Below are 26,987 nucleotides of genomic sequence, written 5' to 3'. Positions count from 1 at the left end.
GATCCAGGAGCTCCTGGCGCCGGGTCCAGGAATTTGAAAATCCGGACAGGCAGTGGGCACTGACCGTCTTGCCTTGGTCAGGTTTGGATTCCCACTGTCTCTTCCACCACAAGTCATTGTGTTGATGGAGGGTCGGCACCACTTTTTTCCTTATAGGAGGGGTGATTGTGGAGCTCCCCGCGGCCAACTCAAGGCCGCCATCCGAGCGGGCGGACCAACGTACGTTCAGGCGACGGGTGGCCGCCGGGACACAGCCCCACAGGCTCTCGCCTGTAGGGCACGGTCTAGAACGGGGGCCGTCAGGAGGGGGGTCACTATTCAGATAACTGGCCAGGTGGTCAGTCGTGGGATCTGAAGTGCCGAACCTCAGACAGGCATGACGCCTAAGCTGCCCGAGAGCGACGGCAGAGACAATGCTGTCAGGTGACGTCAGCATCTTGAAAGCGTGTCACTTTCGCGACACAAGTTCGTGATGCCCAAACCTCCCAATGCAGGCTTACAGTAAAAGAACGCGCTGCAGGCCCACTTGGGAAGACGCCACGCCACCTTCAAACACCGCAAAACCAGTCGGTCAAGCTTCAGAAGCTCATACTGTCTAAAGCGCCGCACTCGCAGATGGTATGACGCGGACGGGAGAATTATAGAAGTGAGTGCCAGAAGTTTCTGGCTTGGGGTGAGAAAAGATTGCATTAAACAAGAAATGTGTTTCTCCAGAGTGGAGATGAAGGGTTGGGTTAGGGATGCGTCCGAGGCGTAACCGGTTCGAGCGCCGAGGTATTTATACGTCTCGCCTTTGGGGATGACTCGAATTTCCTCCCGGGCAAGGGAGAAAGGTTTCGGGTCGACCCGCAGACGGGACGCCGACACTTTCCCATAGGACAGGGTGCCACACTTGCGTGGGTTGAACCGTAGCCCGGACCAGGAGGAGAAGGGTTCAGTAGCAGATAGGAGAGAGATCATCTGCTGGCGATCGGAAGAAACGAGACAGATGTCGTCCGCATAAGCCATACAACGTACTTTAATATCTTCTTTGGCAGGAAGGTTGTAGCCGCAATCCGTTTTTTCACGGACGCCCCTGAGGAGCACCTCGATGACCAAATTGAATAGCAGCCCCGACAACGGGCAGCCCTGACGGACTCCCCGCCCCACAGGGATACGGTCGGTTTCACCATTGCCGCAGCGGACGGTGCAGGTGTTGTCGACGTATATGTCGGAGATGCACTCAATAAGGTCTGTGGGGGCGTCAAAATGACGCAGAACCTCGGCTAGACAAATGCTGATCGAGGTGTATATCATATTAGTATGGGTTGGCCACAAACCTTTGAATCACTGTGTGGGTAGCCCATGGTCTGCCTATAAAAAATGTGGGCAGCCCATGGTCTGCCCATAAAAAATGTGGGCAGCCCATGGTCTGCCCATAAAAAATGTGGGCAGCCCATGGTCTGCCCATAAACAAAGTGGGAAGCCCATCAATATTTCACGCTTAGCCCATGATCAATAATTTTATGTGGCTAAATTTATTAAAATGTATTTATATGATCACGCATTTGAAGATTGGAAGTTTTATATTCCACCTTGTCATTTAGCAACACATTCTGCAAGAAAGCCCATATTGGGCACATGTGGCAAAAACACAAAAACCCACATAGAACCCACATGCCCACAAGCCCATTAAAATATTATATGGGGCCCATATGGGCTTGCTGGCTGGGATGTTTGCTGATGATATTTGTTGTATCTCTTCAAGTGTTCATAGTTTGCAGAATATCTTGCGTGTGTGCGAAGATTATGCGCTTTCTAACGACGTCATTTTTAACTGCAAAAAGTCATTTGCTATGTATTTCCAAACCAATAACTTAAAGTTACATTTGAATCCAATTGAACGGCTCAATGGAAGTGCGATCAAATTCGTAGATAGTGTCAAATATTTGGGTGTTTTTCTTGACACGGCAATGTGTGACGACAAGGATATAAATCGACAAGTAGCCTACGATCAATCTACTGTTCTGCCAACAAATTAAAATCTAAATTTTACAAGTGCTCCATTGTAGTCCAATGTATGCATGTCATCTGTGGGAAAATTATCATCAACGTGACATTAATCGCCTGCGTGTAGCCTTCAAGAATGCATTGTTGCCTCTCTGATGAGGTCAGACCGCCATCGTCAATCAAATTACCGTGTTCATTACAATAATACTATGCATGCCGTTACCTAGTCTTGATGGCTGCCATGGCCCAAAGATATCAACACCGGGTATTCATCGTTTGATATCGTTAAATTTTACTGGTTGGTTGTCTGATCTAAAGCTCGTAATTTCATTTTGAATGCTTTTGCTTTGCTGCTGTTTGTATTCCTCTTATTTTTATACTTTCGTTGTGCTGTTTTTTTGTGATTCGAATATGGGCATTTTTGTCTGATACAAATAAATAAAGTTCTATCGTGTATATATGGAATTGCAAAATTTTGTATGGAGCTCGCAATTTGCTTCCACGTGACAAGTTTTTCAGTGGACTACAGCACAAAGCACTCTTGCGTTCATGAGTTGATAAAAAGCCTTTTTGAGTTGATTTCGTGAGATTTTAAAATTTTTGGCGAGCTTTAATAAAAGAGAAAAATAATAATTTTATGTCATCTGTTGTGAGAATAAAACGGTACAAGTATTACCATTGTATAAAGAATAGCACCATAACAAACTAAACTCCATAACAGACAGGAAGCAGCAAAAAACTAGATCATTTATCGAATCAGCTGCCTCCTGTGTCTTTAATGTGACAACTGCCAAGCATCAGCAAATTACGTTTAAAATATAGGGTTGCTTCAATTAAAATGTTTGCTGTAGAAATACTCCAGGAAAATCTTGCGGTTTTATGCAAATGTAAAAAAAGATATTAGGCCACCCCCTAGCCCCTACAAAAGTACACGAGAAAAACAACACATACAAAAACAGCAACTGTTAACTGCCACCACCAAGGACGAAGAAAAACAAATAAAATTTATGCAGAGCCTATACTCTGATACTAATGTGGCGATTAGCATATTGTATATCTAAAGTATAAACGAAATATATCCATATGTACAATCGAGCTACATTAACATTCAGCAACCTCCAAGCGAGAACTTAATCTAAAAATGAGCAATGCGTATACGATACCAATACGACAGCAGCAATCCGTGGTCCGCCCTGTTAGCTCAATAGTTACGCGCCCGGCTCAAGATCACACGGCGTAAGTTCGACTCTCGGGGTGTGCGCTTGAGGAACGCATTTCAGGACTGCTCTCCATTCAGCGGCACCTAGTGAATGGAATAATTCCCCGGCAACAACATATCAACAATCGGAAACTTTACTCTGCCAATCTCGGTAACCGGCCCTGCGTCAAGAGCCTCTACAAGTACGCGAAACTACCAGAAATAACTAATCAGGGCTTTGTCAGTCCGAGGATAAAGATTCAAAACCAACCCACCAAAGTCGTTGTTACGTCATATACAAATACCACAGCGATAGTTGTAAGTTCTTAAAATTAAAAAGGCGGAATGTTATGCGACAGGGCTTATACATAAACATGACCTCATTATCAAAATATATTTCAAACCTGCGTGAAGTAATCTATCGGTTGGGCGGGGACAACTTTCCAATCAATTACCGGAGACCAAGGTTGGAATACTAGAGTGATGAGGTTGGGATCTGTCACGAAAACAGACGTTTCGTTGAAGGCGGCTTCCAGCTCCACAACTGACCTGATTATTAAAAAACAGGTGCTCTCTGTCATTTTAGGTTGATATATCTTTAGATTTTTAGCGATGAATTGAATGTATATTTTTACAGGCCTTGCCATCATGCGAATGGGAGTCCGACGTATTTTCGATTTTGAAATGTAAACTACATTCACTTTATATTCCTTTGAAATGATAGTTTTGAGAATCCAAATTGCCAAGATGTGATCACTAAATCTCGAATCACTACAAAACGCTTGGTATCACGTTAAAAACGACTAATCTTTTCTTATTACCAGTGTTGCCAGACCTTTTTTGATTTCCAGCACAAACGCTAAAATCGAGTCCATTATTTGTATAATAACAATAGCACAAAAGTAGCTCAAAATTACACAATATATACATAAAGACTATATTTATTAAGTGCTACTCAAATTATATCAACATATACTAGGCTATCGATTGCAGCTGCTAACAGATCGGCCTTCATTGGAAACTGCACTTTGGCATGGCTTGTGTATACAGGTCGCCATGGTAGGCTATACTGTATATTCCTCATCATCAACTGTATATTAAGTTTCTCGGCAGCCGATTTGTAGCAAGAATTGACAGCGATAGATACGTGTTTCGCCCATGAGACTGGGCTCATTAGTATTGCACCGTATTCTTGCGACAAGGTATTCGACCGCCGCGGGTAAAGCTGTCAATTCTTGCTACAAATCGGATGCTGAGAAACATATTGTTGATTGGATGGTCTGAATGGCTAGCGTGGAAGCTACACCGTTATGGTTAGCGAATCGCAACTGCTCGCTGTACTAGTGAGTGCTCAGCCTTGTGCTGACAGCCGGGAAGAACACCCCTTTCTTCACAACTGTATATTAAGTTATCAAAAAATAAAAAGCTCAAAATGTAGACACTAAACTCAAGTTTAACAAACGCTTCGAAAGCTCTGTACTCATCTTTTGTTGTATTATATGCACTTGAACATGAAAACAGTTTAGATTTCGAAAGGTTTGCCGAACATGAGTTTAGTGTCTACATTTTGCGCTTTTTATTTTTTGATTAGATTGGATACTGTAGGTGTTTCAACCATTTTGTTCCTAATATTAAGTTATGTTGGACGGTATAATTACTGCAATATTTACTGTTAGGGGTGTTACTGTTACTGTCGCAAAAGGGGATGAGAGCTTCATCAACACCATCAGGACATCATCATCTACCAGCTCATCCATTTCATCCATTCCATCACCCACCAGGACAAGAAACAATAACTTAAACTGGATCTCAAACCTCAATTGTCGTAGGTTACTGTGTGATGTGCAGTCTGGCCATAGAAAGAGCTCAACACCTGGTATCCTGGGCAACATCGAAACGGGCTTTTGCCTGAGGATGGGTTTCTTTTATGTCCGGTTTCCTTTCTCCTTCCTATGACTGCTCATCAACATCAATATTGAAACTGGCAAATTCAATTCACAACGCTTTTCATTAGACTGTCATTCATTACTACATGTGTGCTTCTCTCTGTTTTTTGTTTTATCTTTTGGTATTTGTTTTTTTGGTTTTGTGGCCGTGATAACTACTGACATATAACCTACTACATGATTTTCCATTCAGGCACGTGTTAAACCTTTCAAGGTTTTGCAACCTTTTCCCTTTCATTAACGTGCTGGTAGATCTATATCGATTTTTGTAGTTAGTATCTTTTCGTCCCGGACGCGTGACGAAAAATAAAATGAATGAATGAACTATAAGAGGCATCATGTAGAAAAGCTGCAAAACACTAGCTTGTACATAAGCACCACAGTTGTGAAAACGTATTGAACTCTTAATGATGAGGCTCACAACAAAAAGAAAGCTATGGACAACATTGAAGCATGACTCAAAAGGAGACCAGTTGTAGGCAGTAGCGTTGACAGGGGGTCCTGAGGGTACTTTTAGACCCGGGCCCAAAATAATTGTAGGGGCCCGGAACCTTTTCAAGGGGTGCCAAAGCATGAAAAAACCACATCGTATTCTTTGGATGCAGTGCGTTTTTTATAAACATCTTGATTTGGACCTAAGGATCTCGTTGGTACCGGCACAAAATATCCTCACAAGGGCCCTAGTTGTAGGCCCAGAATCAAAATTATTAATTACCTGTGCCTGCGCAGCTAAGACTTAAATCTGGATTATTAACCTTACGAGATTTTGATATTGTAACTTTGGAAAACCTTGGTCTTTGAACCGGCAACATTATTCCGAAAAATTTAGCCTACCACTTTGATCGAACGGGTTATGTCAAACGCATGGTGCAGATAGTCCCTATCACTATCCAATCCTTGTGGCACAGGGTTGTAGCGACCTCAGAAGGATTGAAGGTTTGTTGCATGATATTTGGTGATTCTTACCAAAGACAGTTTTTGTTTCACTTTGCAGCACTGGAAACCAATAGGCTACTCATTAAAACTTTTGATCTAGACTTATGTAGTCAAAGAGAGTTGTCTATGCTTTATGTAGGCTCCTTGTAGGGTATATCTTGGGGTGGCACTAGACAGATCGCTTACATACCGCCACCATTTGGTATCACTGCGCAAGAAACTGATATTTGGTGCTGCAGTGCTAACTGCCATAACATTGACACTGCCATAAACAGCGCCCTGCGCACAGTGACCGGATGCCTGCGTCCCGCACGCGAATTTTTTTTCAACGGACTTTTGTTACTTCGCATAGAGTGTGTATTTATACCGTGTGAATGCAAACGTTTTTCGTTAGCGTCTTTGGTTTAGTGGTTTCATCCTTTGCCTAATGTTCGTGAGGACATCGGTTCTCACGAACGGTTCGACGCCCATCGAAATAATTTTTTTTTTCTTTCATTAATTTTTGCGGTGCACAAAAGCTTCTCAAAAAAAGTAAGGTTAGGGTTAACGGGTTAGGGCTAATTCTTAATCAATTCGGAAAATCTTACTTTTAGACTAGTGACCAGAATCAATATCTTTTCTCAACTTTTTTAAACTTGACTAGACTAGGTATTGTGTCTCCACTCTCCAGGCTACGTTTTTTTCAAGTTCAATGTTTAGATTTGGATCTGGAAGGCGAAAATCGGCTGCTGTGAGGGCGAAAATCGGTAAAAACAGTTACGCGCGATGCGCGGTAACGATTAATGGCTACAATTACAAAAATATGTAAATGAGACAAAAGTTCGTGAAAAAAAAAATTTGCATCCCGCGTCATTGGACAATCTCTCCATTCTTGCTGGCATCCAACCTGCTGAGCTTCATCGCGAAGAAGCTACTCTGTCCCTCGGTCGACGGGCATTGGAGCCTAACCACCTTCTCCACCACAAGATCTCTGCTCTCCCAAACAAGCACCCGTCGACTGAAGTCAAGACACCCATTTGTGTCAGCCGCTCAACTTCTGGTCATCGAAGATGATAAACAAGACATCTCTGCGGCTACTTTGGCGGACCATAAATGGAGTTCTGAATGGAAGTCAAGCACCGCACCAGACTCCCATTCGTTCATTTTCAACGACGACGACACACGCCTCATCGGCCTGACATTACAAAGGCAGGCATGGATGCGCCTCAACCGTCTCCGTACGAGCGTCAGGCTTTTCCGCTCAACCATGCACCAATGGGAAACGACCTCTTCCTCCTCCTGTGAATGTGGTACCGAGGAACAGACCGCAGACCACATCATCAATGACTGTACTATTTTCAAGCCACCTAACGGAATGGAAAGTCTGCGCATTTTGGATGATGAAACCAAAGACTGGCTGCTCTCTAGTAGCCTTCCAGTGTAGTCCGTGAACATCGCGAATCTGGGGTGGTAAAAAGATAGACCCTCGGCCCCAGAGGCTCACACGACGACGACGACGTTACCTTCTCATCTGCACACAACAGCGATCCTGCATTTAGCCTGCGTTTCTTCTTGAAGTGCAGCAATGTATTTTCAGCTCTGTGGTTGGTGTTGTGGTGAAGTATAGTTTATTAGCCACGTTTGTTAGCCAAAATTTTATTTTTTATTTTTTCTGATTCCTTTTATGTACAAGTATCTCACATTTAAGATAACTTTCCTGAAGAGAGCCAGACAAAAAGTAGGCCTACTGCCACTTTGAGCTGTGAGAAAATTTCTTCCTGCCATATTCAAGTTGTAGTCTATGAAGAAACAAACCGTAGACACTAGCGGATTTAGAAATCTTAAGAGGGGCGGAACCAAAGTTTAACAAAGCTACATTTGTAAGACAAAACGGCCAACAAAAAGATGAAGTCCAAAAAATAAAATAGCTTGGTATAGGCTGGAGCCTGGGAGGTTGCATACCCCAAAAATAACAACTGAAAACTTTAATCTTAATTTGAAAGCATTTTTTGCTTGCCCAATAACGGGATTTTGATTAAAATTTACCGGTTGTATTTGGCCGAATATATTAATTTAAACTGGATTTCTCTAAGAGTTTGAGTGACGAGTTTTGGTTTAAAATTTACGCAATAGCTATTCTTACCATATATACTGTGAATAAAGCCTCAGAGGCTATATGCACTTATGCACCGGTTCACTCAAACAAACTTTCTATTGTTTCAACAAGTTTGTCAAAATTTGGAGCTATTTTGCTCAGTGCTAATCTCATATCATGTTCAGGCAGAAGACGATTTCTTTCCTTTGTTTTTGATGTGAGCAAGCGCAGAAAACCCGCTCTCACACAGGCAGGTAGTAACAAATGGTAGGAGAGCTTTTAGGCTACTGCGAGAGTGCGTGCCAACTAAAGTCTCTTTGTTCTTGGCTTTTGTCCAAAATTGACCAAGGGTTTCTTTCTTAAAACAGTTCATCAATACACTGTCGTACTGAACGTCAATAAACTCCTCTTGAAACCCAAAAATGATTTGGTAGTTTTCAGGCGGGGTATCAACATCAACAGCAAATAGATTGCGCACCCATTCCTAATCCTTTGCATTTTTAACACTTTGCTCCTCAAAGGGAGGCCAGATTTGGCCCCCCCCTCATATTTCCTTTGATTATTTGAAGCACAGTAACGCCATGCACTTGGTTTTTCTTGACTTTTCCTAAAATTGTCAGGCGGATCTGATGATATTAAATTTGATGCTAACAGTTGTGTAGTTTTCTTGTAAATTCAAGATTTTGGTGAATTTTTGCTATTTCTAGCTAACTTTCAGCAAAGCGTGAAATGGATTACATTGCGATAACAAGCCATAAGCTCATAATTGCTTCGTGCATCGATATGCGCGAGCAGAGAGAAACGTCCTCTTGTTTTCCTTTGTTTGGTTTGACCTCAATAATACAAAGCACGTTATTTCTTACGCTACAAAAGAAAAGCCAGTGATCACAAAGCTGTTAATTAGAAAAAATAATAGCAAACTTTTTTTGCGTTATCAGCTCTACAAAGAAGAATAGCAATCCACGATCAAAATAGTAGGCTATGTAGGCCACAAACTATTCAAAACAGTTGTTTCAAGCAGATAATATTCATTGACGAATAAAAAACGTTACAATAAGAAATCTTGGGTAAAGGCACGAAAACCTGGTTTCGAAATAAATGTTCTATGGAAATACTCTCATTGACAAGCATTGCAATTGCGGAAATGTATGACTGCAAATGCTTTTGGGAGAAGCCGTAGAGAAATAGCGTTTTTGCAAACAGTAAATGTGAGATACACTCAAAATTATGAGATAGGCTCCATTTGCACGTAGCAGCTAACTCGATGGCGTCCCTTCCCTGCTTTATGTCGCCTACTTGTTCTTATGTCCTGCATTTTTGTTCCACCGTGCACTGTGTGTTGTTCCAAAGAGCGCAAAATAAAGATGATAATGCCGCATGTACATTACAAAATATTTTGTAATGTAGACAAGGCATAAAGTTAAGCGTCACATTAGACAAAAAACAAATCAGCTTTCTTGATCATTGATTCAACATCTGAATACGTTGCGCCAATGTACAGTATAAGAAGCCGGCTATTGTGAAGACCCGCCATTTATAAACGATCCGATTATACCAAAGTGAGACAAACTAGTGGATCAAAGAATGAACAAACAATGCTGAGGAAACTAAATCTAAGTGACGAACAATACCGATGTCTTCATTTATCTTGGAAAAATGCTGCCTAAACTTATCAACAAAAAATACAGTAAATAACGGCAAGGATCCCGAAAGCAGAATTTGCTCGACTTTGGCATGAATTTAGTCAGACATCTACAGTAATAATTCCACACATACAATAACGAGCTCTCAACGGCAGTAAGATACATAATAATCAACCTGGTTCTGGGCGGTTTGTGTAACAGCTTAGGGGAAGACACTACTTGAAATGATGCACCACACAAAAGATTTTCAATGAAGACTGAGTCTAAAAACCGATGTGGATTGTGCTTCACAATGACTTCAAGTTTAGGACAGAAAAGGCACAAAAATATCACGATAAAAATAAAGACCTTGTGGGAAATTTTCGAGAATCATAACACGATGCAAATACCAAAAACGCGTAGTTTGCATGCTGGTCTAAGCTGGCCGGCAACCACAAAGGTAGACAATACAGGCAGTTTATAATTCGATAACAGCGCAATAAACATTATAAATACGTAAACCGACTATTTTCTTTTACAAACATTTTACGTCTAATAGTAAATTTTCCCCCAACAATTTTTTGTAAAGCGCTTGCAAACCACGGTTTTGTAAAATAATTCATCATTATTATTTTTTTTACTTCTCGGATATTGTAAAACGTCATCAGCAAAATCACAAAAAAAATTTCATTACTTCAATGTAGTAGGCCTAAGAATTTTTTATAGAATTGTAGCCACGTTGTTTCAACAAAGAAGCCATTTTTTGGCAATATAAAGTTATAGAAAATAATTTGCAATCATGCAAATGTTTGGAAAGAATCTAGGAAGTCTTCTCACAATCTGGCACAAAATGATTATGTTTATTGTATCTCTGCAATATTTTTTACGACAAACTTTGAAGCTTCGTTATAATCATTTTTATCTTTGAAGTCAAAAGTTAATTTTTTTTTTTGGCCAGAAACATAATCGCTGCCTTGCTGATGTTGTCGCCTTTACGCGTATTTTTTGTGCTTCAAACAATAAGGACCCAGTCAGCAATCCAGTCCTTTTACATTGATTCAACATTTGTAAACGTTAAATTTATGTAGATTTGCTGACTGTGGGTTATTTCACATTTCTTTTGTTTACGCATGTTCCTCGATTCGCTGTTGCATTGTTTCGACGCTGGAGGACTAAAAATGTTATTTCAAATTGATTGACACAATCTTCAATAAAAAGTGAGCTTCGAACTTAGCTTTGTTGATGTAAATGCTGTATTTTTTGTGGATGTAATTTATGAGTCATGTTTATAAACACCCATAAGCGAAATGACTTATGGTGTGGCCTGCATGATATTTGTGTTGCGACTTGACACAAATCCACAATTTCAAAAGCACCTAATTTGAACTTAGAAATTTCAGATAATTTCAACAACTTGTTCAATTGTCTTCTCTCTACTAAAAATATTCATACTACAAACTCAATTGTAGACATAAAATACACAAACGAAGATGTAAACAGCTATTCAAGCAGGTTAAGGTGTTACTTATGAGAAATTTGGTTCCATAAAACTAGAAGCTAGCCATGAGTTTCGGAATGCATTAGTTTAGGATAAAAATGTAAGACAACAAACGCAGTTTTTTTTTTCAAATTCGTGTAACAATGTTACTCTGATTGTAACTATTTTAGAATCAGTGAGTAGCTTACAATAAGATTTGCTCGCAAGTCGTAAATTCTAATCAATGCAATGATTCGGCACACCGCACACACACTTCGTGCGTTCGATCGAGCTCTTTGTTATTCAGAAGTTTGCATGAAATCGGATTAGCACGGTAATTAAATAGCGGCAAGTTAAATCAAAATTGTCGTTTTTGGGTACCTTTGCAAAAATTGAAATATCAAGTTTAACATATAAAATTTTAAAATAATGACTTTTCAAACTTATAGACAAATGATTTGCTTTCACACCAGTGCAACTTCTGTTGAAATAGCACCAGCGGATAACACGTAACAGCTGATTAAATTTGATCCAAAAATGGCCCCCCCTTGAGCAGTTAACTTCCAAAAAAACGTTGAAAAGCAAAGGGTTGGAGAATCAAATCATATTCTCGTATCAATGAACCCAAATGTCTTTCTATGACAAGCTGGACATCGTCAAAGCCTAACTCCGTATCTTCCAGTGACTGATTCAAAATAGTAAATGATGCTGTCTTCTGGGACGTGATCTTCCTCTTCCAAAACTTCAGCTTTTCCGTAAAAGCAATCAGTTTTTTAAATACATTGCCCAGCATATGTTTGGTCCTTGCAAAGATTTATTCAAGATGTTCAGCCGCCAAAATATATCAGAAAGATTCGCCACAAACAAAAGTCACTTTTGATCAGCAAACTTTTCTGTCAAGCTATATTTCTTGTTTATCAAAAATTTCTTCACCTCCTTGCGCAGAGTTACAAATCTCTCCAGAACTTTGCCACGAGATTACCATCTCACATAAGAAAAGTGCAACAGATATCTGTATTCTGCATTAAAATCTTCGCATAATTTTTGCGGATTTTATAATCTTCGAAGATCAAGTTTTGGTGTGGTTTTTGAAGCAATTAATTGTTTCAATTAATTGTTACAATTGTCTAGTCTAGTGAGTACTGTTGTGTACACTTCACCGCAAAATGGGTGTGGCAAAATCGTCGGGTGAAACCTGCGGCGTAGTTTGAATAGTGGAAATTACGAAAACTAAAGTAGTGGTAGGCAGTTTTAACTTTGCTCAAGACATTATCTTTTATCACCACATCTTACAGCTACCCAGCCGAATAAAACGGCGACCCAGGAGTTGAGAAGCACTGGCTTAAATCATTCAGCTAATGTTAGCACTAGCGACTGGTGTCATCACAAGTCAAGTCGTCCTACAAAGTATTATGAGGAGTATAAAAATATATATATAAAAACTTACAACCATCGCTACAAGTACAAGAGCATGAGAGCAAGACTTCCATCCTTGCTGCCTTCACACTCTGCACATGCGCATTAACAAATAACAATCACCACTACTGAAAGAATAAAAGACAAGTGTTGCCATTGTTGTTTCAATCTTACAAAATACAGTAGGCTAAATGCAAAAAAGCCAAACAGACAATTTGGAGCCAAACCAATATGAAAAAGCCAAAATAAGGTCAAACCCGAATTTTTGACCAAACGACTTCACAAAAGGCCAAATTTGTGAAATTCAGTCGTGAAAAGGCCAACCTAGCAACTCTGATAATAATGACCAACATACTAACACAGTCAACACTCTGTAGCCTAGAATGTGTAGACACTTTTATTTTAATACATATGCATGGTTTGTACATCATACACACCTTTAAGATTAACCAATGACGCCAAATATCAATATTCTGATACTTTGAGGTCATTGACCTCTCAAGGTCATCAGAGGTCAAATCTGACTTACCTCCCAATCTTAAAATGAACCTTATGGTATGTGCTAACACTGGTGATAACTTCATGCTTTAGTCATTATTTGCACAATTGTTATGATCATGGGAGGTTATCAGCTGTACTATTTACGTTTCGCAGTTGGTGTTGGTTACGCAAACAGATCCAGAGCCTAAGCAACAACACGCCTGAGTGCATAATAGAGGCAGGGATTCATAGTGTAGGGATCGCCAACTCGGCTGGATATCTGACAAGCGGTGTGTAAAAGTGTTGCCAGATATTTTTAAAATTTTAGAAAAACTAGTTTTTTGGCATTTTTAAAGAATTAGTGCTTGCCCAAAGCTTGTCCGTTTATTTACGGGCAAGTTTTGGGTAACTGCTACTTTAAAAATGCCAAAATGAGATTCTTTCTAAAAATTTAAAAAAATATCTGGCAACATTTTTACACTCCGCTTATCAGATATCCAGCCGAGTTAGCGATCTCTATACTATGAATCCCTGAATAGAGGTCATCCTCTTGCTTGAGTAAACAGGGGAATATAGCCTCAGAGACTATACAGTATATTCAAAATATGGTAAATAATATAGCTACGTATTAAACATTTTTTCTTTTAAGACCGCAGAAGATTTCAATAATTTATTTGTAAGGACCTTCTGATGATCCCCAGTAGTCTACAGGGTGAAACAGGCTGTAGAGTGTAGAGTTTATTTTTAAATAACAACTGAATTTAATGTTATTTGCTCTGGTAGACTTTTCTGCTTGACATTAAGTACTCTTGTAGTATTAGGGCCTAAAAGCATTCACTGCTCAAAGTTTGTGTAGTTTTTTAGTAAAATATCAAAAGTTCACTTGCAGTGTCCTGTTCTCCCCCAATAGAATGCAAGGCATATTTTACCTCTATAAACATTAAAATAGGTCAATTAAATTTTTAACTAGTTGAATAAGCAATATGTTTATTTCGGATTATTGTATTATAGTCTTAGTTTTTTAAGGGTAGGGTAAAGTGGGTACAACGTTGCATAGGATGAAATAGCATTTAATAGCACATCTTATACGAAAATTGTAGCCAAAGTTATATTTGAAAACACGACAGTAGTTTCTGAGCATGAGAACGGATTGCAATGGCGGACCCCTCGGGGCAAGTTGTGATACACTTGATGGGGCTATTTGTTACGGTGCCACAATTTACCCCATTTTGAGAAATTTGGTATGTCTTGCAAATAAATCAGTAGTTTTACGTGTGTTGGATAACAATATCTATGACTGGCTGCTGTTTAATAATGAGATGTAAACAATGCAGCAAGTGTTGACTTTTTAAGGTTCTAAGACAAGAAATGATTTGTCATTACAAATTGCGAAACACAAGTTTAGGCAGAGATAGGTGTTATGCTTCAACAGAACACAAGTAGAAAAGTTTTTTGATAATTTGCTGGAAGTATTTGATATTACAAGTTTGGTTATGAATGTACAATTTAGACAAAACTGGTGTTACAAATGTGCCTAATAACATCAGATTAGTGTTCAAAACGGGTATACACGCTTAGTGGGCCGAATCGTTTCTCAGGAGAGATGGACTTGGTTTTTATTGTTTGTGTCATCAATGCGATTGGCAATTTCATCCTTCCTATGTTTCTGTTTCCCACGAAATATTGTCGCGATTATTATATTCATGGTGCTCGTCCTGGATCCAAGGAAGTTGCAAATCTTTTAGGGAGTGAGCTATGAAGGAAGATAATTTTTTAGAGTAGGCCTAATGTATGTGCAATATTTTGCAAGTTTAATTTAACCTACTGCAGAAAGACCTGTATTAGGCCTACTTATTTTGAACAACCATATTTCTCATCTTCAATTGCCAGTGAATAAATTTTGTGCGGCAAATTACATCATACCTTTATCCATCCCTTCTAATTCATTTTACAAATAGGAGCTTTAGATCGAGTAGTTTTTGGAGCTTTTAAAACTTATTTCGACAAAGATTTAATGCCTAGTAAAAAAAAAAAAAAACACGGGAAGATCAATGACAATTTACGATGTACTGGTCGTAAAAAATGGTTTGTTTCTATATATGGGACAAAAATTAAAAAAGAACATCTTGATTAAAGCGCTCATGAACATTGAACAAACGATACACTAAAGTTCTGAGGCCTAACAGGCAAAATTTTATTTTGTTGAAATCGAAGTTGTTGTTTGATCAGGAGATAAAAAAACATAAAAATAAACCTTTTGTTCAGTTTTACCCAAAGTAAAACATTTCTACTCCTTATATCCATTTCTAAAACATTGGTGCCAATACTGGGGTTAGTTAATAAAATGTAGCCTACTTGAACGAAGCGAGCGAGAAGTTTTTTGAAAAATAAAAAAAATACATGTTTTTTCTCGATTTTGGAAGAGCATGTAACTAAGTGCTCTCCTGGATCCACTACTAACCACAGACTACATTTAGCTCGCCTCTTCGTCTAATGCAGAAGTTCTCAAATTCACGACGCCCTGGTGCGTCGTTTCAATTTTCCAAGATTGTCGCATAATGATTTGTTTTCGTATCTAAACTCAACTGCGGTAATAAAATGTTTGCAGAATTACTATCCCCCTGCCATTTGCATTCGAACTCATTATTATGAAACGGTAGCAGTTGATTATGCTTTAAAAGTTACATAGCACAATTCTAATTCACTTAGACGCGAGACAAATGAAGGCTGCAGACACAAATAAATAAAAATTACAGCAATTCCTATCGTTGGGTGGGTCGCAAGTCCAACACAGATTTCCAAAGGCGTCAATGAAAAAAGTCTGACAACCACTGGCCTAATAGACAAAAGCTCAGTTCTGGAATAATAAATGCACAAGAGTAGCTCGCGGTTAGCCGCGTTTGCAACTTTGCTGTCACATGTTCTGAACGTCGTCTGTCTGACAGATGTGCATAGGGACAGGATCCGGACCCGATCCGGGTCGGACTTTACTGTTGTTTAACGGATCGGATCTCGTTTTTTTTTTATAGAAGCCGGATTCGGATCCTAAATATACACATTTTTTTTGAACTTTGAACACAGAACGTAACTTTTAAATGTCACTGATGGCAACATTTTAAAACTTGGAGAAAGTATTGAACAATGGCGTTTGTGTGCGCTTTTGCATTGGTGTGCAATCAGTCGTGACATACAAGTGGCGTATAGCCGTATACCATCAATCATGAATTAATGCGATAAATCACACTGAGATTGTGGTCAAGTCAAATTTTATGTTTGAAGAATGAAGATGATTATTTGCTACAGCATCTATTGAAACCTTTGGGGTTAGAGAGATAAACATACGTCAGTTAGAATGTAGTCAACAAAGTCCTACAACTAAGTTACATTGAGTTGAGAAATTATGGTACGGCATGCCTAGTTGAGGAGTTAATCAATGAAACTATTTTACTTCATTACTTTTGTCTCTAGATGCTTTATTTATTGCTTTGCTACTCGTTCAGTTCAGTTCAGTTGTTTTTACTTCTGACCATCATATCAAAACAATACACGTCAACACAGCAAAGGTCGAGAAAAGGGTAGAAGCGACAAAACGCGAACGTTAAAACGTGTTTGAGACCGAAGTAAGTTATTGATTTGAAAGAAATTTGGCACGGTCGCAACACCTTCAGAAAAATTTAAGATATAAAGGGAAAATAAAAAAAGAAAATGTTACAAAAAAACAATTAAACAACATATATTTAGGCTATAGCTTTATTAGCCCACATAGCTTTAGCTGATATATTTAAGATTTGTATGGACAGTTGCTATGAAGATCGGCCATGGTGCGTTATCAAAAGTGCTGATGGTCGTAAGGGGAACACGTCTTGATGCGTTTAGCTCATAGCAAAGAAGAGCAAGGCAGGCAAAGAAAACCCCACAAAGAAATCCTACCACGGGCAAAGCCATTTCAAGCGCTGTTAAATTATGCTGCAGTTAACTTAGTATTTCAAGACGGACGCGACACTAGTTGAAAACTAAATAAAAATGAACTCGTCTAAGTTCTAAGGGAGACTAATGTATGATGCAATAATTAGCCTACGTCTACAGAGTAGTTGACTTCTGTCAATCTATTGTGCAAACGTCTTTGAGAAAAAAGCATAAACAATAAACATGCATTGCATATCAATCAGGCTTGTCCATGGGAATGGGATTCCCACGGGAATCCCATGGGAAATGTCCCATGGGATGGGATGGGACAGCACAAACTGCATTTCCCATGGGACAGTAGCTAGGCATTTTAAGAGCATTTTAAGAGCATTTTAAGAGCAGGAAATTGAAAGTTTTCTGAATGAGCACAGTGACTCGGAATATGAGTGCCAATGATAATGAATTGTCATAGATAGACAACTTTTCTGAACTTTAAAGTTAACAAAATCAATAAATTTTGTCGTTTTGTATCTCTTTTTGTACATTTAGTCCTGTCTAGTACACATTAGACTTAAATTTCCATAAATTTAATAACATTTATTGAATTCTATTTTGATGGGAATCCCATGGGATGGGATGGGACGGGACAGGCATGAATTGCTGTGGGATGGGATGGGATGGGACAGAAAAAAGTGTCCTATGGACAAGCCTGCATATCATGTAGTAAAATATTTTTTGATAATTTTTTAAGTTAAATTAATTCGATTTTTTTTCGAATCCAGATCTGAGATATACATTGTCCAATTCGGATCACAAAAAGCCGGATAGGATCATAATCCTAAAAACCTTAAATTCGTACACCTCTGCTTCCTAGTGCCATTGTAGGCTCCTTATGTTGAGGTAGCCTACAATGGATAATAAAGAAATTTGTAAATTTTGACGACTGAAAAACATTGATCATGCCGAGTTTAAAAAAAACATTTGGTCAAAGCTTTTCAAAGATTTAAATTTTCTCATAATTTGGTCTCAAACCGAAGCTCGATCAACACTTTGTCCGCCCCGATAGCTCAGTTAATTAGCACGTGACTTCCTGAACGAAGAAGCTTCAAGATTAAGCGGCGCTGATTCGACTCTCGGAGTGTGCGCTTGAGCAACGCATTCTAAGGACTGCTCTCCATTCAGCGGCACCTAATGAATGGAATAATTTCCCGGCAACAACACTTCAACAATCGAAAACTTCACTCTGCAAATCTCCTTAACCGGCCCTGCGTCAAAAGCCTTTACAAGTATGCGAAACCACCAGGAATAACCTGTCAAGGCTTTGTCAGTCCTAGGATAAAGATTCCAAACCAACCAAACGTCTACTTTAGATGCTTTAGTTTTAAATGGTACCCGGACATTTTGCCGAAAGACATTTTGCCGAAAAACATTTTGCCGAAACCCATTTTGCCGAAACCCATTTTGCCGAATGGACATTTTGCCGAAACTCATTTTGCCGAAAGGACTAAATGCCGAATGGACAAATTGCCGAAATTATACAAATGCATTTTATGTATTATCATAACCTAATAACACATAAATGTCATTCACAAACAGATTTCACTCACAAATTATGTGCGACAGCGCGTAAGTATCCGACAGAAGTGTTATATGTATAAGCGAACGTCTAATACTGATCTCCAAAATCTGTGGAGACTGCATAGCCTATAGCCTATACTTATAGATGAGACTTGGTGTCACTTCAAACTAATACTGATTTCCAAAAACTGTGGATACTGTATATAAAGCAATTTTTAGGCAAACAACAGTAGCAAAGTAATTACTACAGTATTTCAAAGCCACTGCTTGCATGGTAACGAGCAGGGCCCACAAGAAGGGGGGACAACCGGTGCATTGCACCGGGGCTCGGTGAGTTCAAGGGGCCCAACAAAATGTCTAAATTCAAGCGCTAAAGTTGATTTCAACGATTTTGCATAAAATATTGTTTATATATTAGTTCCGTATGTCGATTGGGCCCCTCATGGGTATGCCCTTTTTTAAAACTACAGAATTTTCAATCTTTTTAGTTCAGAGGGCCCGACAAAATGTTTAAATTTGCGTGCTCAGGTCGATTTTTCATAAAATATTGTTTTTTATGTCAGTTTCGTATTTCGATTGGGCCCCCCTCATGGGTAGAGGAAGTGTGGGACTTATGGAACGCCGGGATCTATAGAACACCAGATTTGCTCCCAAACCAAAAGTGGATTTAAAAAAATATTTATATTTGGAAACACCATTTTGACATGTAAGCAGAAATCAACTTCAAAAATTCTGGAAAAGGCTGTTTTGAAAGACGCAAACGCTTTTTTATGTTTTTGAGCTTGAAAATGTACCTTTGAGGTCTAACTTTGTAAGAATTCTTCAGGAGTTTAGGGCAAGCAGGACTCTTAGCGCAGAATCTCCGATGAAACCATTTATTTAAACAGTGGATAGACAAGAATGCAGCACAGTGAAGTGCATCATTTCAAACTTACAACCAGTTATCTAAACATCATGGCTATGTGGGACCTATGGAACACTGTTTCACATAGGTGTTAAGGTGTTATATAAGGTGTTATAGGTGTTAATTTTCACATCGGAATAAGGAATTCACTTTGAAAGGTGATATCTTGGAAACGCCTGCACTTCAGTAAGAAAGTTTAAATTTGGAGGGGTAGAGTTTTTAGGTTTTTAATATTTTTAGTAGCCTAACAACTTTACCACGTGACTTTATTTTGTGGGTTTCATTTTTTGTTATTTTTCTGTGTATTCGTTTTTTTCGATTGGTGTTGAATGTTTTCCGTGGTGCTTTGTTAAAAATCTAGATTTTGTTTGACAATGAGCAGTGCTTTTAGCTCTAATGCAATAGCGTTCCATAGATCCCATCGGGGTGGGACCAATGGAACATTTCGCAAAATTTTTGTTTTTTCTCGTAACAAGCTAACCAATCAACATATTTTTATTTCGCTTTATCATAAGTTAAAACCACCCACCAGCATAATATAATCCAAAATTTAGGTTGTTTGAAGTTAAAATACAAAAGTTATGACCATTTCAAAAAAAGTGTTCTATAGGTCCCACACTTCCCTTATGCCCTTTTTCAAAACTACAAAATTTTTAATTTTTTGAGTTCATGGGGCCCAATAAAATGTTTAAATTTGCGTGCTCAGGTCGATTTTGCATAAAATATTGTTTTTTACTGTATATTAGTTTCGTATTTCATAAAGTTTTCAAAGTACATGTTTCGTTAAGTTTTCAAAATACAAGTTTTTGTTTGCAACAGCTATAAACTTTTCTTCAAATTATGGCAGAATTTTTTATCTGGCAACGCAACGGTTTTATCTTTGTGTATAACTAGTGTGTATCTGTGAATTTAAATTCATAAACACCACTACAATACTGCATTCTTTGTGAAATAATGGAGTGTTAATACTTTAACCTAATGTATTCTTTGTATTATTTTTTAAACATGTCTGGTTTTAAAATAAAAACACTGTGCGGAACACCATGCATGCATTGGCCTTGTGGATTAACGCGCACTGCAAATTTTGCTTGTGATTTGTGAGATATCACGCGACATGTCACGCTGGGGGGCCCGGCAGCAACATCTGCACCGGGGCCCGGCAGGGCTCTTGGAGGCCCTGGTAACGAGACTTGGTGTCACTTCAAAATAGTTATCAGTTCAAAGGCATTGCTTGCATAGCAATGAGACTTGCGACTTGGTGTCACTTCAAAATGATTACCAGTTCAAAGGCACTGCTTGCATAGTAACGAGACTTGGTGTTGCTTCAAAGTAATTTTTAGGCAAACAAACAGTAGCAAAGTGATTCTATTTCAAAAGCACTGCTTGCATAGTAACGAGACTTTGTGTCACTTCAAAGTAATTTTTTTCCAAATTGTTTCGGCAATTTGTCCATTCGGCAATTAGTCCTTTAGGCAATTAGTCCGTTCGGCAATTAGTCCTTTAGGCAATTTTGTCCATTCGGCAAAATGTCCTTCGGCATAATGTCCTTTCGGCAAAATGTCTTTCGGCAAAATGGGTTTCGGCAAAATGTCTTTCGGCAAAATGTCCGCGCACGGTTTTAAATCACCCTGCTTGTCTAGCCAAGAATCATCGTTAGACTTAAATCAAATTAAGATAAATTTTAAAACTTTACTCATCATCAAGTTCCTTTCTCTCGTCGCAAGTTGTAGGCAATGAAGCACCAAGTTTTTTGTTGTGAGATTTTCTAATTGCAGTTCAGTACTTATAAGTCCTGTTCAGTCTTTAATATCGTACCACATCTCGTGACTTGTGCACAGCTTTTAGTTATTCAATACTTTCACGTTGTTCATTCCACCACCTCTGTTTTAGTGCAGCGGGTTATCATATCCATTGTGCAAATTATGACTAAAGCATGAAATTTTCACCAGGGTTAGTAGGCTACATATCATTAGGTTTATTTTAAGATTGGGAGGTAAGTCAGATTTGACCTCTGATGACCTTGAGAGGTCAATGACCTAAACATGACCTAAATTACAGTTTTTCAAGATTCTGGTGCAGTAGGTTATGTCTGTCTCGGGAAGGAATTGTTTGAAAGACATGTTATGATAATTATTAAAGCATGATATTTTCACCTTCTTCTTCTTCTTCTCTCGTTTGACTTGTAGCAGCTTAGATTGGCAATGCCTCCTCGTGCAGCCAAGATACGGTAGTTGGGTCCAGTTGTCGAATACCAGTGATTCCACTTGGGGGTCGTAAGATGGAACATTCGTGGAGTATGTGTTGCATTGTTTGTTCTACCGCTCCGCAGACACATATCGGCGAATTATGCAACCCCCACCTAAACAGATTAGCTCCAGTACAGCCAACGTCACATCTGATCCTGTTCAATGTGACCCATGCCTTTCTTGAGAGGTCTGCTCCAGGAGGGATGGAGAGTGCTGGCATAACTGAAAACTGGGGAGGGATATGTGGCAGCTCGTTCCATTCTTGGGCCCATGTTTCCATGCAGCTGAAGTTCTTATCCACAAGTTGTATAGCGTATCGATGGAATGGGCGCCTTGATGATAGGCGTTGAGGTCTGACTGGTCCATTTGTTTGGGAGTGACTGTGGAGAAGGTGTTGAGGATCGAGTCTCGCATGTAGAGCCAGTTTGTAAGAGGCTTCTTCCCTACGGACATGAGCAGGAGCAATGCCAGCCAAAGTTGGCAGATAAGCAGTAGGTGTGGGGCGGAGACAGCCAGTGATGATGCGCAAGGTGTCGTTAATGCATACATCCATCTTTTTTGTGTGTCTGCTGCGGTTCCACACAGCTGAGGCATATTCGGCTGAGCTGTAGACCAAGGCTAGTGCACTTGTACGCAAGGTTGATGCTCGGGCTCCCCATCCTGTTCCTGCTAGGCTTCTCAAGAGGTTATTTCGCGAGGTAACCTTGGCACGGAGTGACTCGATGTGGGGTCTGTAGGTCAACTGCCGGTCAAGTTTTACTCCAAGGTAAGTTGGGTTTGCAGTGTATGGTAAAGGATTTCCTTTTAGCGAGACAGACAGTTGACGCTGAGATTCCCGATTATTTAGATGGAAAGCAGAGATTGTTGTTTTCGACGCATTCAGTTTGAGCTTCCACTTGTCCAGATAGTCAGCCACCAGTTTCAGGTCAATTTCAAGTTTTCTTTCCACCTCATGCCAGTTCCTGTGAGCATATAGAAGAGCTAGATCATCCGCATAGCCATACTGTTGCGATGTAGTGCATGGGAGGTCACTTATATAGATATTAAATAGGAGTGGCGATAGTGTTGACCCTTGGGGGACGCCATTTTTCAGGCGGCGTGGTCTGCTGGGTTTTCCCTCGTTGGTATGCAGTATGAAGGTACGGTTCGAGATGGTCTCTACCAGAAACTTAACCATGTGTCGGTCAGGAATGAGCTGTAATAGCTTCATAGTAAGACCACGGTGCCACACAGTGTCATAGGCTGCTGTAAGATCCACTAGGACAACACCCACCTTCTCACGGGCTTCAAAACCACTTTCGATGTCATCAGTAAGCTTGACAACCTGGTCAGTTGTGCATCGGCCGCGTCGGAATCCAGCTTGTTCTTCTGGCAGCTTTGGGTCAACGATTGGTTCGAGTCTGCTCAGTAAGAGACGCTCAAGTAACTTGTATGGCACACAGAGCAGGGAAATGGGCCTGTAACTTTTAGGGTTATCAGCTGGCTTGTTGGGCTTTCTAATGGCTATGATGTTAGCTTTCCTCCAGATCTTTGGGAGGAGCAACTTCTTTAGGCAGAATGACATGAGCTGTCGCAGCCACTCTCGTGCGAGTGGTCCAATATGTTTAATTAGCTCTGGTGGGATTTTGTCTGGGCCTTGTGATTTGCCAGTTTTTAGGTGTTTGATGGCTGCGTCTAACTCAGAGATGTTAAAAGAGGTAGATAGGAAACAGCTTGAACTGGGTACCTTCCATAGTTGGTTGATTTCATTTTTCACTGCTCTGGCATGCGCTTTATCAGCTCCTTGATATTGGCCATTTGCGAGAAGTTGTTTCGCTATGGAGTTGGCCGTTATAGGGCATGGCTTTGGTTTCGTGGTCCTGCCTGTGAGGCGGTTGAGCGTTGACCAGGCTTTCCGACTTGAGTGGGTGAAGTCTATTCCAGCGACGGATTCCTCCCATCTATCTCTTTTTTTCCTGTTGATGCAGTCTGTTAAGTCAGTAGCGGCTGCCGCAGCTGTCAAGCCAGGTTCGGATGACATAAAAATATCATATTTTTGCTGACATTCGTTATCCCAGGTTGGGATAAAATTTCTCCTGCAGCTCCTTGGGATGGATAGCTTGGCTGCCTTGATGAGGTGTTGACAGAATTTTTTGTATGCTGCGTCCACTCCTACGGTGTTTGCTTCAGGAATCTGGTTACATTGCTGCTCTACAAGGTCGGTGTACTTTTCCCAGTCCGCTTTCCGGAAGTTCCATCTTGGGATGTATTTGGTTGGTACTGGTCGAATTGGGTTAGAAGGGACAATCAGTGAGGGTCGGTGTTGGGACCGAGGGAATTTCTCCAGTACAGCACGATGCGGGAGGATTCCGCCAAGCTTCACAAAGGCCAAATCGGGGTTAGATGTGGTACCCCATCTGGCAGAGCGGAAACTATCAGGTTGTTTTGGGTCGTGCAGAAGCTGAGCCTCTACGAGGGATGCCCAATCTTCCAAAACTGTCCCATCAGAGTTAGTGATGTTATAACCCCATTGAATGCTGTGGCAGTTGAAGTCGCCAGCGTACATGCATGGGGAACTGAAGTTCGGGATCGAATCGTTCAGAAATCTTGTCTGTGGTGACTTGTAGACGTTAACAACGCATACGCTCTCGATAGTAGTAGCGACCCACTCTATGTCTGAGTCACTATCATCAGAAGAGGACACATGTGACCAATTTGCAGCACTGTGCACAAACGTTAGTACATATTTTCACCAGCGTTAGTACATACAGTAATACCATAAGGTTGATTTTAAGATCAGGAACTAAGTCAGATTTGACCTCTGATGACCTTGAGAGGTCAATGACCTAAACATGACCTAAATTACAGTTTTTCACGATTCTGGTGCAGTAGGCTACGTCTGTCTCGGGAATTGTTTGAAAGACAAATTATGATAATTATTAAAACATGATATTTTTACCAGCGTTAATACATAATATTATAAGGTTGATTTTAAGATCGGGAAGTAGCCTAAGTCAGATTTGACCTCTGATGACCTTGAGAGGTCAATGACCTAAATTACAGTTTTTCACGATTCTGGTGCAGTTTGTTTGTCTCGCAAATTATTTGAAAGACATGTTAAAATAATTTTCTGCAGTGTAATGTTTAATGTACATTAGACAGAGGCTATAAAAGCTTGAAGTACAGTGAGGCCAGGCGGGCCTCAGACACATGAATAGTGCATATCGGTAATGATACACAGACGAAATATCCATATTGCCGCATAAATGTCAAGGTGTGTCATCGCAGCTAACAGTCTCCCGAACATGCACATAATGCAGTGCACTTGAGTGCAGCCTTGGTGCACTTACATTAGCCGGTACGCCTCTTCTTGTAGTTTCAGTGGATCAGTTCTTGGCAAGATTTTGATGCCTCTGGCAGTGTCGTCCAGAGAGGCTGCCACCCAGAAGCCTCCTTTGTCCAGCCCCGGTCAGATGGGCTCGGAAACTTGGGATTTAGGACCACGTTTGGTTCCAGCAGTTGGCCTGGAAAGAAGCCCGCTTGATGTGCTGCTGGAATGCTGCCTGCGTAGGAGGGATGTTTTCTAGAGCTCTCGACTTGTGTGCGAAGAGCTGTTTCCAAGCGTCGTTCACTTCCATGATGTCGCTGGTGCTGCCATACATCAGCACAACGAACCGCTGCAGCAGTGACAATGACTCCTCAACGAAATCACTTCGCATGCGAAGTAGTTCTTTAAAAGCATCAGCCACCTCTGGTAAAACTGTCCAAATCTTCCAGGCAGTCTTCTTCCCTCTACCAGCGAATGCAGACACAGTGTCGCACCCTGTGAGGGCATGAAAGACTGGGAGAGTAGCACATCGTCTGGGGTCCATGACGGCAGCCAAACGGTGAACAGCTATGTATCGGAAGCTGGACCCAGTACCAAAAGCTATCCACAGCTCGTCAGGGTTAATGTGGTTGAAGGAAGCCACAGCCAGTACCACAACATCAGTATCTACAGCAGTGACGATCGGTAAGGGAAAGCAAGGAAAGCAGTGCTTATCTGAGCAAAAACTATGCAAAATATAATGACTGAATTCTAGGTTTAACTTCTTATTATTTTTATCACGTCTATTTTAACTTGAAAATTACTGTGTTCGTGACTGGAATTACTCGTAACGCTTGTGAGTAGTCTAAGTCCTCACCAAACCGCATGTCTTGCCTATAAATGCCAATTACCGCAAACGCTCCTGTCAGAAGCAACCACTGAAGCTCCAGGGAAGTTGCTTTCCCCACGTACAAAAACGTCAAAAAACGCCTTCATTTTATCCAATCCTCACCGTTTTGCAAAACGTCACCAGCTGCTTAGCCAATCAGATGTGTTATGGTTAGAGTTGCTTTCCCAGCGACGTCAATGCGTGCAATCGCTAGACTATCTCGTCATACGCACAGAATGGTCTCTCGTCACGGTACACAGCACAGCATCATAAAGGCGAAAAGATTGTTGCTGTTTTTTGATGTCTCCTCGCCATGTACTTTAGCCTACTAGCTTTCATAGTCATGTCTTTGCCCTTTATACAGCGTTAATATAACGTTACTTCGCCAATGAACGTTCAGGTGCGGATGCAATATTTAGTTCGTTAAGCTTCTATACGCAGGAGGCAAACTTATCCAGCTTTTTGTACAAATTGCTTGCTGTTGTAATGTTTAGGCCTAAGTGTTAGTTTTTGTAGTGTAGGGCTAACTGAATATCTGAGAATAAACATTCATGACGAATTAAATATTTAGACAACTATTATTCCATGTCTAACTTGGATTTTGGTCCTGCAACATTAAAATTAAGATTGTTCATGACTTCTAAACATTAAATGGATGTATGATCACGACATAGGCGAAGCACAATTTGACAGATTTTTATTTTTGAGTTGTTTTGGAAATGCTCTCAGAGCGCACCAAATTGGAAGTGCTTTTCAAAAATTTCTGGGGGAAGCCCCCCAGACCCCCCGCTGGAAGTGTTGCCTTTGGCAACACGTCTTCTGGCTCCTCCCGACGGTTACGCCCTTCGTGCCTACTACCTTGTTGCAACATATTTTCAAGTTGCTTTCCCAACGGTTTAAGCCACCGAACGTCACTGATCTACAGTGCGTATGGTCACTTTCCTCATCCCCTTCTGGATAGCATATTCCACGAAGAAGTATGCGTGTATCCGCCTCTTCCTGAGAACATGGGAAGAGGTTGGTCAAGTCGAACCCGGCAG

At 40.3% G+C, this 26,987-nt stretch overlaps 1 protein-coding gene across 2 annotated transcripts in view; it reads right to left on the bottom strand.

Moving 5' to 3' along the window:
• Positions 1-26,987, bottom strand: part of LOC145767325 (crystal protein-like) — a 245,208-nt gene that overhangs the window by 117,575 nt on the left and 100,646 nt on the right. For both annotated transcript variants that reach the window (XM_082579124.1, XM_082579125.1), the window contains exon 6: positions 3,592-3,736. In XM_082579124.1, coding sequence (XP_082435250.1) covers positions 3,592-3,736 — 145 coding nt within the window. The remainder of the gene's footprint in view (positions 1-3,591; positions 3,737-26,987) is intronic.

This window comes from Aplidium turbinatum, chromosome 3, assembly GCF_918807975.1.
Source record: "Aplidium turbinatum chromosome 3, kaAplTurb1.1, whole genome shotgun sequence".
Lineage (NCBI taxonomy): Eukaryota > Metazoa > Chordata > Ascidiacea > Aplousobranchia > Polyclinidae > Aplidium > Aplidium turbinatum.
This window is presented reverse-complemented; position numbering and strand designations above follow the sequence as displayed.